Source organism: Hoplias malabaricus, chromosome 11, assembly GCF_029633855.1.
Source record: "Hoplias malabaricus isolate fHopMal1 chromosome 11, fHopMal1.hap1, whole genome shotgun sequence".
NCBI lineage: Eukaryota > Metazoa > Chordata > Actinopteri > Characiformes > Erythrinidae > Hoplias > Hoplias malabaricus.
In genome coordinates, this window is record NC_089810.1 from 25098700 (window position 1) to 25113565 (window position 14866).

Sequence of the window (14866 nt, forward strand, 5' to 3'; positions counted from 1 at the left end):
AAAATTGCTCTCAGGATGTAACCATTTCTTGTGAGGAATGAAAATGATTCCAGAGTTAACGCTGAGGTAAAACTCTAGGAGCAGAGAAAAATTCATGTATAGATGAATAAATGTACCTTATTTGTTTATAAATAAATGCATAAATTCATAGTCTTAAACACATTCACCCTGATCAGTGTTGCAGTAGCTCCGGAACCTACCTGGAATCACTGAGTGTAAGGCAGGAACACCCCCTGGACAAGATGCCAGTCCATCAGAGTACATTATTGGTCCCAGGCTGTATTTGGGGGAAAGGTGGCAAAACTGCTTTCTGTTTGTGTCATGAATGCATGAAAATGTCTTCAGTATGTAAATTCTTTTGTTCTGGTGGGTGAAAGTGATTTCAGTGTTGGAGTTAGTTGTAGGAAATGGAAAACAAGACTCAATCTATAAATCAAATCAAATCAAATTTATTTATATAGCGCTTTTCACAACTGATGTTGTCATAAAGCAGCTTCACAGAATTCTAGTAAGACTAAGATTTGACATGAAATGTAAAAACAAATGTAAAACCCTCAAGTGAGCAAGCCAGGGGCGACAGTGGCAAGGAAAAACTCTCCCAGCTGAGGAAGAAACCTTGGGAGGAACCAAGGCTCACAAGGGGTGACCCATCCTCCTCTGGTCAATCTACTGGTGATGATAGTTAGTAGTCCGTGAGAACTTCAGTGTAGGGACAGCTTCAAGGCACTTGGTGGTTGCTGGAGCGTGGGCAGCTGGTCTGAAGCGTGGAGGAGGATCTCGACAGTCATCCATCAGTGTCCAGACAGACAGGTGGGCAGTTGTTTACTCTGAAAGATGTAAAGGGATGGAATTAGTTTTGAACTGTTTTGTGTTTGTAAAGTAGAAAATATGAAAATTTCCAGAGTGTGGCTAATGACTCCGGCAGATCTGACTATGACAGCTTTAACTAAAAGGAGAGAACCAGAAGGACACACAGACACGGGAGCATCCTGAAACACTGGCATCCCTCCGCTCCACCGTCAACAAACCTGAGTGATCGCGAGAAGCGGCGGGACGACAGCACCAGCATCTCAGTTTACTATAATTCCCTGTGTCCATGGACCCCCCGGATCTGCCGCCTTTATCTATGGGGGAGCATTAGCTACCAAAAGATAAACTAAACAGATGTGTTTTTAGCCTAGATTTGAAGATTGTGACTGTGTCTGAGTCCCGAACATTTTCTGGAAGATCATTCCAGAGTCTGGGGGCTTTATAAGAAAAGGCTCTTCCCCCAGCTGAGGCCTTCTGAATTCTGGGAACAACTAAAAAAAAAGTATTCTGTGATCTGAGTAAACGTGGAGGCTCATAATAGGAAATTGTATCTTGAAGATATTCAGGAGCAAGCCCATGTAGAGCTTTATATGTTAATAACAAAATTTTGTAGTCAATGCGGAATTTAACAGGCAGCCAATGAAGTGATGATAAAGCTGGGCTGATATGTTCAAATTTTAGTGAGGACCCTAGCTGCAGCATTTTGAACTAGTTGAAGTTTTCTTAAATTGCTGCTGGTGCATCCTGACAGTAGTGCGTTACAGTAGTCAAGCCTTGAAGTAATAAAGGCATGTACTAATGTTTCTGCGTCCTGAAGGGATAAGGCATTTCTAATCTTAGCAATATTGCGAAGATGTAAAAAAGCTGTCCTAGTGATACTACCTATGTGTTGATCAAATGATAATTCCGGGTCAATTATGACACCAAGATTTTTTGCTGCTGAACCAGGTTTAACTGGAAAGTCAGCTAGATTTAAAATTAAATCTGATAATTTATTTCTTGCCACTTTTGGACCCAAAAGCAGGACCTCTGTTTTGTTGCTGTTTAGAAGGAGGAAGTTACGCAACATCCAGCCTTTTCACGTCTTTTACACAGTCCTCTATTTTCTTTAATCTGTGTTTGTCATCGGGCTTGTCTGAAATATACAATTGTCGTCTGCGTAACAGTGAAAGTTAATGTCATGGTTTCTTATAACTGTGCCTAGCGGTAACATGTATAATGTAAATAATAATGGTCCTAAAATAGAGCCTTGTGGAATTCCAAATCTTACTTTTGAATAATTTGAATTTAGATTGTTTACTTTTACGAATTGATAACGTTCCGTTAAGTAAGATTTGAACCATAATAGGGCTGTCCCTGTGATTCCAACCATGTTTTCTAACCTTTCTATGAGAATATTGTGGTCTATTGTATCGAAGGCTGCACTTAGGTCAAGAAGCACCAACAGGGATACGTGGCCTTGATCAGAGGCAAGAAGAAGATCATTTGTTATCTTGACTAGAGCTGTCTCTGTACTATGATGTTGCCTGAATCCAGATTGGAATTTTTCATATATATGATTCTTATGTAGATATGAACTAAGTTGTTGGGCCACAGCTCTTTCTAAGATCTTGGACTGAAATGGCAAATTTGAAATAGGCCTGTAATTAGACAGTGTACTAGCATCAAGATTTGGTTTCTTGATCATAGATTTAATAACTGCTAGTTTAAAAGCTTTGGGTACATGGCCCAGACTAAGGGATGAGTTTACTATAGTTAAAAGAGGATCAATAATAGCTGGTAGTACTTCTTTGAGCAACTTTGTGGAAATTGCATCAAGTGTGCAAGTTGTACAGTTTGTGGAGGTGATAATCTTCTCTAGTTCTAATTGTGGGAGTGGGTAAAAGGTTTCAAGTCTTTCTTTTACAGTTATATTATGTTTTATATCATTCACATCGGGTGGCAGCCAGGATGGATTTGATCATGTGGCTTGAGTTTGTTGTCTAATATTCTCAATTTTATTATTAAAAAAGTCCATAAAATCTTTACTGGTGAGAGTTGCTGGAATTAGTTGTTCAGAACCTGCTTGATTTTTTGTAATTCTAGAAAACACACTAAACAGTGCTCTCGGATTATTTTTATTATTGGAGATCAGCGAGGCCAGATATGCTGAGCGAGCTTTAGTGAGGGCATTTCTATACTCTATAAGGCTGTCCTTCCAAGCAGAATGGAACACTTCAAGCTTGGTTGATCGCCATTTCCGCTCTAGTTTTCGTAATGTTAGTTTTAAAGTACGGGTCTTATCATTATACCATGGTGCGAGCTTTTTCTGTCTTATACTTTTATGTTTAAGTGGTGCTACCTTTTCTAAAGTAGATCGACAGGTATTTTCTAGGTAATCAGTTAGTACATCTAGGTCCATTGGGTCTGATGGAGTTGGAACTGGGGTCGATAGTTCTGGTAGGTTTTCTATAAATTGTAGGGCGGTAGATGGTTTAATTATACGCCTTGTAGAATAGCGAGGGTTCTTACATATATTATGGCTAAAACGTAGCTCATATGAAATTAAGTAATGATCGGAGATTGCTAAGGATTGCGGTAAGATATTAATTTTGTCAATGTTAAGACCTAGTGTCAGAACTAAGTCTAAAGTGTGGCTGCAGTAGTGTGTAGGCCCTGTTACATTTTGAGTAATACCAATAGAGTCTAAGATTGAGGTAAATGCCTTTTTTAGTGGGTCACTTTCCTTCTCAAAATGGATATTGAAATCTCCTACAATTATAACTTTATGATTGCACACCGCTAGGTTTGTAGCAAAATCGCTGAATTCTTTCAGAAATTCTAAGTAAGGCCCTGGTGGTCTGTAAATGTTGCATAATAAAAATGCGTCCTTTTTTGTGACCGGATTTGTAATAATAGTGGAGAGTACCTCAAAAGAAGAGAAGGTGTCACATTGTTTAAGACTTATTTCTAGTGTATTTTGGTAAATTACACATACTCCACCTCCTTTGCCTGATATTCTTGGGCTATGTGCATAATTATAGCCTAGGGGGGTGGCTTCATTTAGTGCTAAATATTCATTTGGTCTAACCCACGTTTCCGTGAGACAGAAAACATTGAATTTATGATCACTTATAATATCATTTACGATGAGTGCTTTTGAGTTTAGTGATCTTATGTTGAGTACCATCTATAGATGGTAACGACTCTTTTCCTAGGAAAATTTTGGGAGAAAAGCCTGCAAAATGTAGCTATTGTTTGCTTAATTATTTGATTGTTTTATATTATATTATATGAGGTTGAGTCCAGCATAAAACATTATGCAGTTACAAGAAAGTGATTCCAGCTCCCAAGCTGACTCCTGGGCTGGAGTTCCAGAACATCATGCATTCTTTAGTTAATAATAAATATACTTCATTGATCCCAAAGGGAAACTGATTGCAAAAAAGCAACAGTGTTTTCCCCTATAACTAATATCTCTCCTTCCAAAAATGTACCCAGTGCTCCTGATGCAAGAGTGCACACATAGCCTAAAAAGAACTTATCTCTAATCTTTTTCTGCATGGGCTACACACAGATATGGACTGAACCAGTGTTTACTCCCAAAGAGTAACACACCTGCCATGTACTATCAAGACATAACTTGTCCCCCAGCAAGAGTTTAATTAGCTGAATCATGTCTGTTACACCTGGGTTGGCACTTTTTGGCTCAGGATGAGGACTGTGGTTTGTGTCATGAAATATATTTTATGCCTTTGTTCTGAAGTAAAGCTTTGTTTCTTCAGGCAGGAGGCTGAGAGGGAAGGCGTTCTACAACGTGAATGGAAAGGTCTACTGTGAGGAGGACTTCCTGGTGAGTTTAAAGCCCACGAGCCTACCTACCAGGGGCTGTTAGTTCCTTAGGGCGATGGGGCAAAGCATCACCAAAAGTAAAAGCCCATGGTTCTGTATTAACCAAGCTCTGCCAGACAATTGTTCCCCATTGCATCACAGTGCAATCAGCTTTAGGGTTTTTTTCATCCTTAAATTTGGGCAATTTCAAGTTGGTGGCCCCAATGTACTTTTGTCATATGCAAGGTGAGGCGTGTTCCAAATGCCCCCCCTACTCTATTCCCTACATTGCTCACTATGAAGTAAAGTATAATGTGAGTAGGACACTGATTCATTTTGGGCACAACCCTGTACGACTTCCTTAAACTTAACAATACTCTTTATTCTTGAACTCCTGCACCTAAAATAAAATATCTGAAGACTAAAGAGTGAAAAATGTGTAGAATTTGTAGTGATAAAGCTGATCTCTCTTTAAAATACCCGTGAGGGTAACTCAATGGCAGTTTATTTGTTTAAGACCACGTTTGAATGTTGATTTGCTTTAGAGACAAAGGAACTTTATTAAAGATATTTATAATGAACTCCTGGATAAAGCTCTCCACAAATACTGTATGTAGATAATGAGAATACTTAATGAATCTAATGCTCTAATGATATTTCTGACCACACAAATAATACACTTCAACGTTTGATGACACTGTCCAGTTAGATTCCTGATTCATTTGTCCAGTGCAATGTGCCAATTGTCCAGTGTCACCTTAGCAGTCATCGCAACAATTGCAAAAATTGCATTGCAACAACTCGCCCCCCGAGAGATTTGGCAGGAACCACCACTGCAAATAAATGCTTATAAATCTGCATGAGTCTTACACACTACCACTGCAGGTCTCTTTATATCTCACATTCCTGTCTACATGATTGGTTGATACCACAGGGTTGAGTCAGTGAAAGGCTACAGTGTCTTTCAGTCTGTTGACTTATCAATAGGTAATTTAAGTTCAAACTCAGAATTTAAAACAAAAAAAATAGTATTTAGATTTATAAGTTAATTAGATATGTATACGACCCTTTAAAACAAGTTTGCAACACATTATTTTGGTCAGCATTATATTTTTCCTCACAGGGTAACGAAATGTGAGGATCGACAGAGTGAGGGTGTATGGGCAGATAAGGAGAAGTATAAACTGATTCAAATGAGCAAGTGGAAGGGATGACAGACAGAGGCTAAAACAGACAGACAGATGGATTGTCAGATAGGGGAATAAAGTACATTTTCCGCATTCTGTAACACTCGAGGGAGAACAGATGTAATGACTGACTAGAATAGGACTCCGCCTCCTGAACAATTTAGTCCCATTTGCCCACGTCTCTCTGCGGACCACAATTATCCCCGCCCCCCCCAATCCTAACACACGCAACTACAGAAACAGGGATGAGAAAGAGCAGCCCATTAAACTTAGTGAGACTAGCCTCATATATATTTGAAATTTTGAATTAGTTTCTTTATTTTTTACACATGGGAAAATACATTCTCAGCTTTTAGTTATTCTGGTCTGTTTCCATTATTCCACCAAAACAGTGAAATCCCAACAAGCCTAACAAAATGTATTTCTAATTCCACTAAATGAAGATCTTAATCTAGGATCTTTTATTTTCAGGGATGTTTAAGATTTCTGTATTTTTTTCTGTCTTTGAAAGAATATTTTTCTGGGTTCTGTAAAAGCATTTTTCACTGATCACTGAATCTGTTTGCTGGACCCCTCCAGAGTTTCTCAGGAATTTATAGACACACTTTCATGTATTTACTGCTTTGTTATGTTTTACTCTGATATCCTGGTCATATGGTAGGTGTTTATGTCCCCTGCCTCCTCCTAGTTGAATTGATTATTGGGTTGGGGGTCTGACAGATGGTCTGCTGGATTGAAGGGTGGGGTGTAGGTGGTGTTTTTTTTTCCTGGTATTGACAGCCTTTTTTCAAACCCCACCTGCTGCCCTCGACCCCCACCTACAAAGAGCATTCCCTGTGTTTGCTGAACTGGGTGGAGTGGAACGTGTGATCAATATGTGTAATGGTCCCAACAGACTTTATGGAACCATGAGAGTTAAACAATGCAGTGTTCTATTTTCTAGAATAAAGGATACGTCTTGCATTTAGCCTACACTGGATAGGTTCAAACAATTCCGGTTTTAGAATGCTGATGTCATAATGGTTTCAGGCCATAAAGAACAATGGATTATTATATTACTGGCATGAACTATATAAATATTGCTTTAACTGAAGCTAAATAACATAAGGTAAACAAGGGATAATATTTTTATAATTAGAATAAAGCTCATGTTTTATTATTACTGGACATACAAGCTCAAATATTGTGTTTAAATTTGTGAAAAATACAAATTCAAACAATAGAATTCTAGCCGTAACCTGTCAACAGAGTCAAAGCCCTGCACCACAGCCTAACTGCAGCTCACCCGCAGAGAGAGCAAGCAGATGGCCACCCAGGGTCATCCTCTTTTTTAAGACACCTGCAACCTGTCAGCTTAATATCTGTGCAACTCCACACAATCCGTAGGATTTGAATGTGGGGATATGGGAAAGTTTTTTTTTTTTTTTGGATTGTTTACCATTTACAGGGAGCATTTGTCAAAAGAAATGATCAGTGAAAATACTGAATATAAAGGTCATCTTTTAGCTGATGTTCACTTGATGGATGACTTATCTTTTAGTGACTACATATTGTATATGATTGTAAAGCATTTGCTACTGAGCTCTATCACTACATAACTAGTCAGGTTCTTGTAAGATTGGAAGAGATGTATTGACATGGGTTTAAAGGTTCTAGCCTTTCCAATTCCTATGTAAAATTGTCCCTCTCTGGAGGTCAAGTGAAACTTGAGAGAAATTTGTCTGACACACGTCCTAAGGCTGTCCTCGTCTCTCCAACTTTGATACTTTCCAAGAGTTCGTCCATAAACAGAATTTGCAAGCCATAAATACAAGATAGTTATCGGTCTGTGTTACATCATTTGAAGAATTTGCAGTAGTTGTATTAATTGTTAGCTATATTAACGTTATTTGCTAAACTATTTCTTTAAACCCCTGCAGACTGTAGACTCTGCACCTCCAAGAGGTTGAGACAGATCAGTTTACCTAAACAGCTATGTATTTACTTAATTTATTATGTGACCATTGCTAATTAGTAAAAAGTATGTGCAGTTTTATTTTTATTATTTTTATTTTTAGGGGTGATTAGCAGGTAATTCCCACTGAGACAGGTGGCTTGTTTTCTTCAAAGTTTATTCATAAATTGTGCACATAGACACAGGGAATAAACATTAATACAAATAGCATAACAATCACCTTAAGTCACACATATTGTCATTCATTATGTGAAGTGGAAGCGAATTGTTGTTCTCAAGCTTTTTTGCTTCATGTGTCTGTGTTCTTATAGGTAAACACTGACTAAAGTTTGTGTCTTCCACAGTACTCAGGGTTCCAGCAGACGGCAGAGAAATGCTTTGTGTGTGGACACCTCATCATGGAGATGGTATGCGAGATCATATTTCTGCTCATCAGCATTTTCAGCATTCAGACACAGTTTATGAGACTACACAGACTCATAGATAAATTAATAGAAATGCAACCCCCCCCCCCCCACACACACACACACACAGAGACCATTTTCTGACCCAGCCTCCTTTTTTCTCTTATTTTGATGCATTTTTACAGTAGATATATATTTTACATATTGCTTTGAAGGCAATATGCAGTTAAGTCGGAATAATTCTCTTTAAATATGTGTGTTTGTTTGCTTGCTTGTTTGTGTGTGTGTGTGTGTGTGTGTGTGTGTGTGTGTTTGTCTGTGTGTTTGTGTGTGTTTGTGTGTTCAGATCCTCCAGGCTCTGGGGAAGTCCTATCATCCAGGCTGTTTCCGCTGTGTGGTATGTAAAGAGGGATTGGATGGAGTTCCTTTCACCGTCGACATGGAGAACAACATCTACTGTGTTAAAGACTACCACACGTAAGTGCTTCGGGCACTTCCTAACTTGAAAGCAGCCTTAAATAACACTCACTTGTTAAATAATAGTAAATAAGTCTCTATTAAACACTACTAAGCACAAAGCCCTAACCGATCTCAAAGCCCAAAGCTAATATGGAGGTTTGGAAAAATATAACAATAACCAATATCACGTTTAACTTTCAGCTTATATTTTTACCCATTTCAATTTATTTTAAAAAAATCACTACTGCCTAGCTGTGTGTGTTGTTAAAGAATAAAATATGTATGTTGAAATGTATGAGTCCACCACTTGTAATGAAGTGAAATGCAGGCTTATCCAGTGCATTAAAGATAATTTGAAGACTTGTGCTTGATATTGTTTGCAGGTGTTGGTTGATTCAAGTGTCATCTGTTAAATTGTTTTCTTTTTCTGCTTTTACTAGTGTTTTTGCCCCAAAATGTGCCTCCTGTAACAAACCCATCCTTCCAGCTGAGGTATGTGCTCTCTACACACACTCTCACATGCACTTATTCTGTTCTGTTACACGCACTATTTAGTAACTGAGTGTGTGTGTTTACAGGGATCAGAGGAGACTATACGTGTTGTGTCCATGGACAAAGACTACCATGTGGAGTGCTATCACTGTGAGGTAAGAAGGCAAAATGTGCCTTTTTTTTCACTGTCCCCATGTTAACCTGTAAGTGGGACCCCACATATCAGATCCTCACGTTCATCACTAGAGAATGTTCATATTTGTTACTAGGTAGTGGATCATTTACAGTAGTTACTGAATAAAAAGTCTGAATAATCATAACTGAGGGGGTTTTAGTCTACACTTGTATCAAATAACATGGGAAATGCTTCCTCTGCCAAATTTACTTTAAAGTCTATAGGCATGTCTCTGAGCTCAGAACAGCAGGAGTGCATGCTGTTGTGTTCAGTTTGTGTATGTAGGGCAGGGATGAACACAGTGAGAGCTCCTGTAAATCATTTACCAGCAGATCCCCCTGTTCAGACTCTTTGTTAAACTTTGAATCGTGCTTAATCTCAACAACAGCATGACGCATTTCAGCTTCGGACAACAATTCCTTGCATTCCAGTGCTGAAAAGGCTGTGATATTCACCTGTTCCCCCTCCCCTAATAAATCTGTTAAACCCACAGTCACTGAGTCTTACTACAGTTTTTTTCAATTCTTGTGAAATACATAACATCCCTCATCACTCTATAATTTTATTTAGTGTGTTTATTTGATTTCAGTTCATGTTTAGTATCTGAAGAAAAAAAGACATCACTATGACAACAACAGAGCTTGACATCATTGTATGTGCACTTGCGTGATTTCTGTCCAAGTCCTTAAGGGGAAGTCTGTTCACACTGTGGGGCTATTTTGACAATAAACTCGGACAGTTATTTCTGCAATGTTAAGGATCTGGTTCCTGTCTCTTTGAAAGAGGAGAGACATATAAATCTCAGCTACAATTTATGTGTTAAATTAATATGCAAAATTGCTTTCTATTTTTTATACATTAGATTTTACTCTTTTGTTGTTTTTCCAAAATAATTTTAAAATTAATATATGAACCTTAATCAGCAGGCAATGTGAACCCAACCTTTTTGGAGGTTATGTATTTCTTAGTCTCAGAAAGAGAACATAATGGAGCGGAGTTGTCTTTTTTAGTTTTATGACTGCCTGATTTTCAAGGACTACAATGTGCAAACTCTTTCTCAAGCTACACTGGTAGCTGGTATACAGAGATAGCATTAATAACATGCCACATCTGTAAGTGTGTACTGTGATGCCAGTGCAAAAATGGCTCTATCAAATCTGTAGCTGTCTCTTTTTTGAATTTTTATTGTGTGTAGGCTCATAAATGGACACTGCCATATTGTAGACGGTTAGACTTATGTACCATTTCAGATCTTTATTGCTGTACACCTTAAATGTATCCAGGACAGGAGAAGACTTTCTTAGCTTGCAACTTCTATAAACAAAGTGATTTTCCTTGTTAACAAATGCCATGTAACTTTTCCATTATTTTTTTTTTAACTTGTAAACTCTCCCCTTCTCCTCCTTTATAGTATCTTTGTTTCTGTTGCAGGACTGCAGCCTGCAGCTGACCGATGAGGAGGGCCACCGCTGTTATCCACTGGATGGTCACCTTCTGTGCCACACCTGTCATCTCCACAGGTTAAAAACTCCTGTGCCCACCCAGCCACCACCCAGTTACCCTCTCCACGTCACTGAGTTGTGAACACACACGCCATGCAACTGTGTTTCAGTGAGGAACATCATTTTCTCTCTTCCTGAAGTGGCGGCAGTGCTGCAACGAGCATCCACCGTCTTCTCTGAAACAAGTGAATGTACAAGAAAGTCATGATTGGCTCTCTCTCCTTGGGTTTCTGTCACCACCTCCGTCCCTCCATCCTCCACACTTCTCATTTCTTCTCTCTGAGATGCAACCCTAAGGCCTGGTCTGGATCTACGACACAGATTTGACCATTACAGACTAGTCCCAGAGGGCAGCTCATATAGGATGGAGTTGGGACCAAGGGGAGGCCAGTAGAGGACCAGTTCAGTTCATAGCTATTTGCATTGAGCTATTTTACAGCTGGATCCTAGGCCCAAATGAGCAACTGTGACAAGAAAAAACTCCCAAGAGACAAGGTGAAGAAACCTTGAAGGGAGCACAAACTCAAAATGACAACAAGAACAATATGAATAAAGAATGATGGGTTGACAATGAATGTACAATGCAGCCAGTCAGCACAGGACAGGTACATGTTCTCTATAACCAGTAAAGCGACTCTATAGGCCAGTGAAACACCTTTACAGGGCTTTTGCAGGTTCTTATATGGGGCCAATGCAAGACTACTTTGGGGGTCATTGCAGGGCCATAATGGGACCAATGCAAATGCCTCTAAGGGTCCAATGTAAGACCTGGGTGGATCCATAACCAGCTCTTTATGTGGAGTCAATGAAAGGCCAGTAATCAATCCTAATACAAGATGATATTTGCCTCCATCTGCAGCTAATGTACTGACATTTCCATAAGCAAGACTGTTGACAACTTTGCCAGCCAGTCCTCCAAACAGAAAATCTAAAGGACAAGCCACCACACAGCTACACTCTACGAGAAAGAGATGGAGAGGAAGGAATAAAGATAAACTACACAATGTGACATTTTAAACCTTGGAAGTGGCCTTTCACTGAGAATCTCGCACTTAGAAATGATTTCACTCATTGCCTTCAAGGTTGCACCGTGTCTGTGTGTGCACATGCTTTATAGCCACATGTTTGACAAAAATATTTGGTGCACATTCCATAGTCACTTGGGTCTAACACACACACATACACAACACACACATTCCATATTTTTCTAATACTGTGTTTATGGCTGATGCTGGTTAGTGTACGTTTGTTTGTTCTGACCTTGGCACTGACCTGTCCCAGTCCATCTATATGTGTCTGAGATGCTTGTGTGTGTTGAGTTGGACGCTGGACACTGGTTTGTCTGGAAGAAGTTGGTGCTGTTTCTGCGTTGTTGTTTTTTTTGGTCTGTTCTCTAGTGATTGTTTAAATGAAGGAGGGAGGGATCTGATGTTGGAAGTTTCTGTTGAAAGCTGAAAGGTGCTGGACTCACCTTAGATCCACAGAAACTACCTGCCTTTGATCCTCATTTGTTTAATGGAGATTAGAAACAGAACAGAGGGGAAAAAACTATAATGACAATGAACAGTATGTTTCACAGAACATAGAAAACAGAAAGAAAAAATGAGTGAAAAGCATTTTTAAAATATTCACAGTATTAACACAATATTAATGGTGTAAATGTTAATTACACAATATTAACAGTGTTTTTATTTTCCTCCTGCTTCAATTTTATAGAACTGTGACCTTCATGGATTTCCTGGATTTCCATTGAAAACTTTCCACCACTCATTTGTGAAAAAAGGCCTTTTGCAAAATAAAAAATAAAAATGTTACAGCAGCACAGAGAAACCATGCTGTTGTTACTGTGAGAATGTGGATGAAACAAGAAATGGCCAAAAGTGTTGCAAGTTAAAAAAATGGGTATAACTGCAATCATTCATTCATTTGTTCAGAGAAGTTTATTAAAAGTGAAATGGTAGCATTTAGGGCTGTGCCCTATCATATCGTTCTCAATAATATCGCCATAATTTTTAAATGATAAAAAATATATATATCGTATTGTTAGTGATATTCTGACTTGTTTAAGTAACGACGTCATGTAGTTGCCTGTAATACAGCATACGTACTATTAATGAGTAATTTAGTCACAGTGAAGTATGGTGGAACGTGGCTCTGAGGAATTTGGTCCAAAAAGGAGGAATTATGGAGATGGTTTGGTTATAAAATATCAGATATACAATAAACCATGTTATTACGTTAGGAAAAAGAAGCCTTTAATATTATTAATATATATTACATTTATTTTATTTAATATAATTCATATTAATATAACATTTATTTTGTTGTAATAGTCTGTTCTTGAAATTAATAAAAGTATATTTTAGTGTGTTGTCATATCACCAAAAATATCGTTATCACCAAAATACTCATGTCATGATATTATTTTAGGGCCATATCTCCCACCTCTAGTAGTGTTACTGAGTTGTGTTTTTTAAAATGAGGTGCAAATTTTTTGTTCCTGTTTTCATCAAGTTCTGTTGAAATCATTGGTTTTTGTGGTTTTCTGTTAAATGTTTCTAATCTCAGGTTTGGTGTGTGTGTGTGTGTGTGTGTGTGTGAAGCAAGCATATCCACATGCTTTAGTGGCAGGACCACTGTTTGTGCCTATTTTTTTGGTTTGAGTGCTGTTGGCAAAACACAACTCAGCTTTCTAGAATGTGCGTTGTGTGAGTTTGAAGGGGCAGTCTCACCATGAATACACTCAGACACACACACATGGTTCTGCTGTAATACTACTGAACTGACACAGGCACTCAGAAATGGAGGAAATGTTGAAGCAGGCTTTAGGCAAGTTTCACTGCATCCAACGTCTTTTATTACACACTTCGGCTGCCCAGTGATTTCCACATGGACAACGATTACCAGCTCTCATTATTTTACAGAGGAGAAGATTTGTGCTCCAGGAAGATGGGATATAATTGAGATAGTTAATATGAAAAAAGAAAATGCACAAGACCTGCCACTGAACTCGAATCATTCCCTGACCAACTGAAATGTACCGCTGGGAAGAAGTGCTATTTACTCCCTCTCCAAGATGTCTTAATACACTTTTAAAATGTACTACTATTTCATAGGCCACCATTAGAATCCCTGTAAATAAGCAATGTTAGCTTTTGTATTCTTTTCTGCTTCTGTTGGAAAGGGCAGTAAGCTGTAGCTTTGTGTCTCCTGTAGTTGTCAGAAAGCACATCTCGCCTTCTGTTTTATCACTTTTTTTTTTTTTTTTTGTATTATTCAATGTTTTGATTTCCTAGATATTTCATAAATAAGAAAAGGAAAGTAGATTTATTTATCTAAACATGGAAAAAGTTTAAAGTTATTTAATGTATTAAAAGTTGGGACATATCATTTAACCGTAGATGAGATAATCTGCTTTTTCAATAAAGTGGTTTTGTAGTTAACTTCAGATCGTCCAGGTGGTTGTTTTTGAATGTGTTCACACTTTGCTGCCTATCTGACATTGAAAATGGCTTAAAGGAATTAATTTATTCATTCATTCTGTTCAGGGTCGCTGTTTGTCTGGAGTGCTGCCCACAACTGTGGACAGTTTCACACAATCGCTTAGTCTCACACACATTCACCTACTAACATTTGTTTGGACAGTGGGAGGAGACCAGAGCACCTGGAGGACACTTACACAGACACAGGGAGAACTCCTCACAGACAGTGAACCAAAGGTGAGGATCAAACACACCATCTCATATGACTGTCCTGTAACTGATGAAAGCATACAATTCCAAAAATATGAGCAGATGAAAACTGCTCCATTCCTTCATTTTTAGGCCCGAGACATGGCCAGTGCCATGTTTTCTCTAAGAAGTGCTTGAGTGTTTCTGGAGTATGAGTGAGATCAGTGTTTACCCAACAATGCTATCTCTCTCCATCAGAGCTGGTACTATTACAGAGCAGTAATCAAGACCCTGCACGTAGTTCCCGAGCAAGGGAGAGTTTAACTGCCCACCCGCTCGATAAACACGGTCCCCAAGGGACCAGCTAAAACACCACAATCATCTGCTGGAATGTTCCAGCAC

General features: G+C 38.6%; 1 protein-coding gene across 1 annotated transcript in view; it reads left to right on the forward strand.

Annotated features, from left to right (window-relative positions):
• The window catches only part of wtip (WT1 interacting protein), a 34067-nt gene extending 19874 nt beyond the window's left edge, over window positions 1-14193 (forward strand). The window contains exons 3-8 of the mRNA XM_066684858.1: window positions 4575-4642; window positions 8106-8168; window positions 8512-8642; window positions 9065-9116; window positions 9203-9271; window positions 10723-14193. Of these exons, the coding sequence (XP_066540955.1) occupies window positions 4575-4642; window positions 8106-8168; window positions 8512-8642; window positions 9065-9116; window positions 9203-9271; window positions 10723-10875 (536 nt within the window). The 3' untranslated portion in view covers window positions 10876-14193. The remainder of the gene's footprint in view (window positions 1-4574; window positions 4643-8105; window positions 8169-8511; window positions 8643-9064; window positions 9117-9202; window positions 9272-10722) is intronic.
• The last annotated feature ends 673 nt before the right edge of the window (window positions 14194-14866 follow it).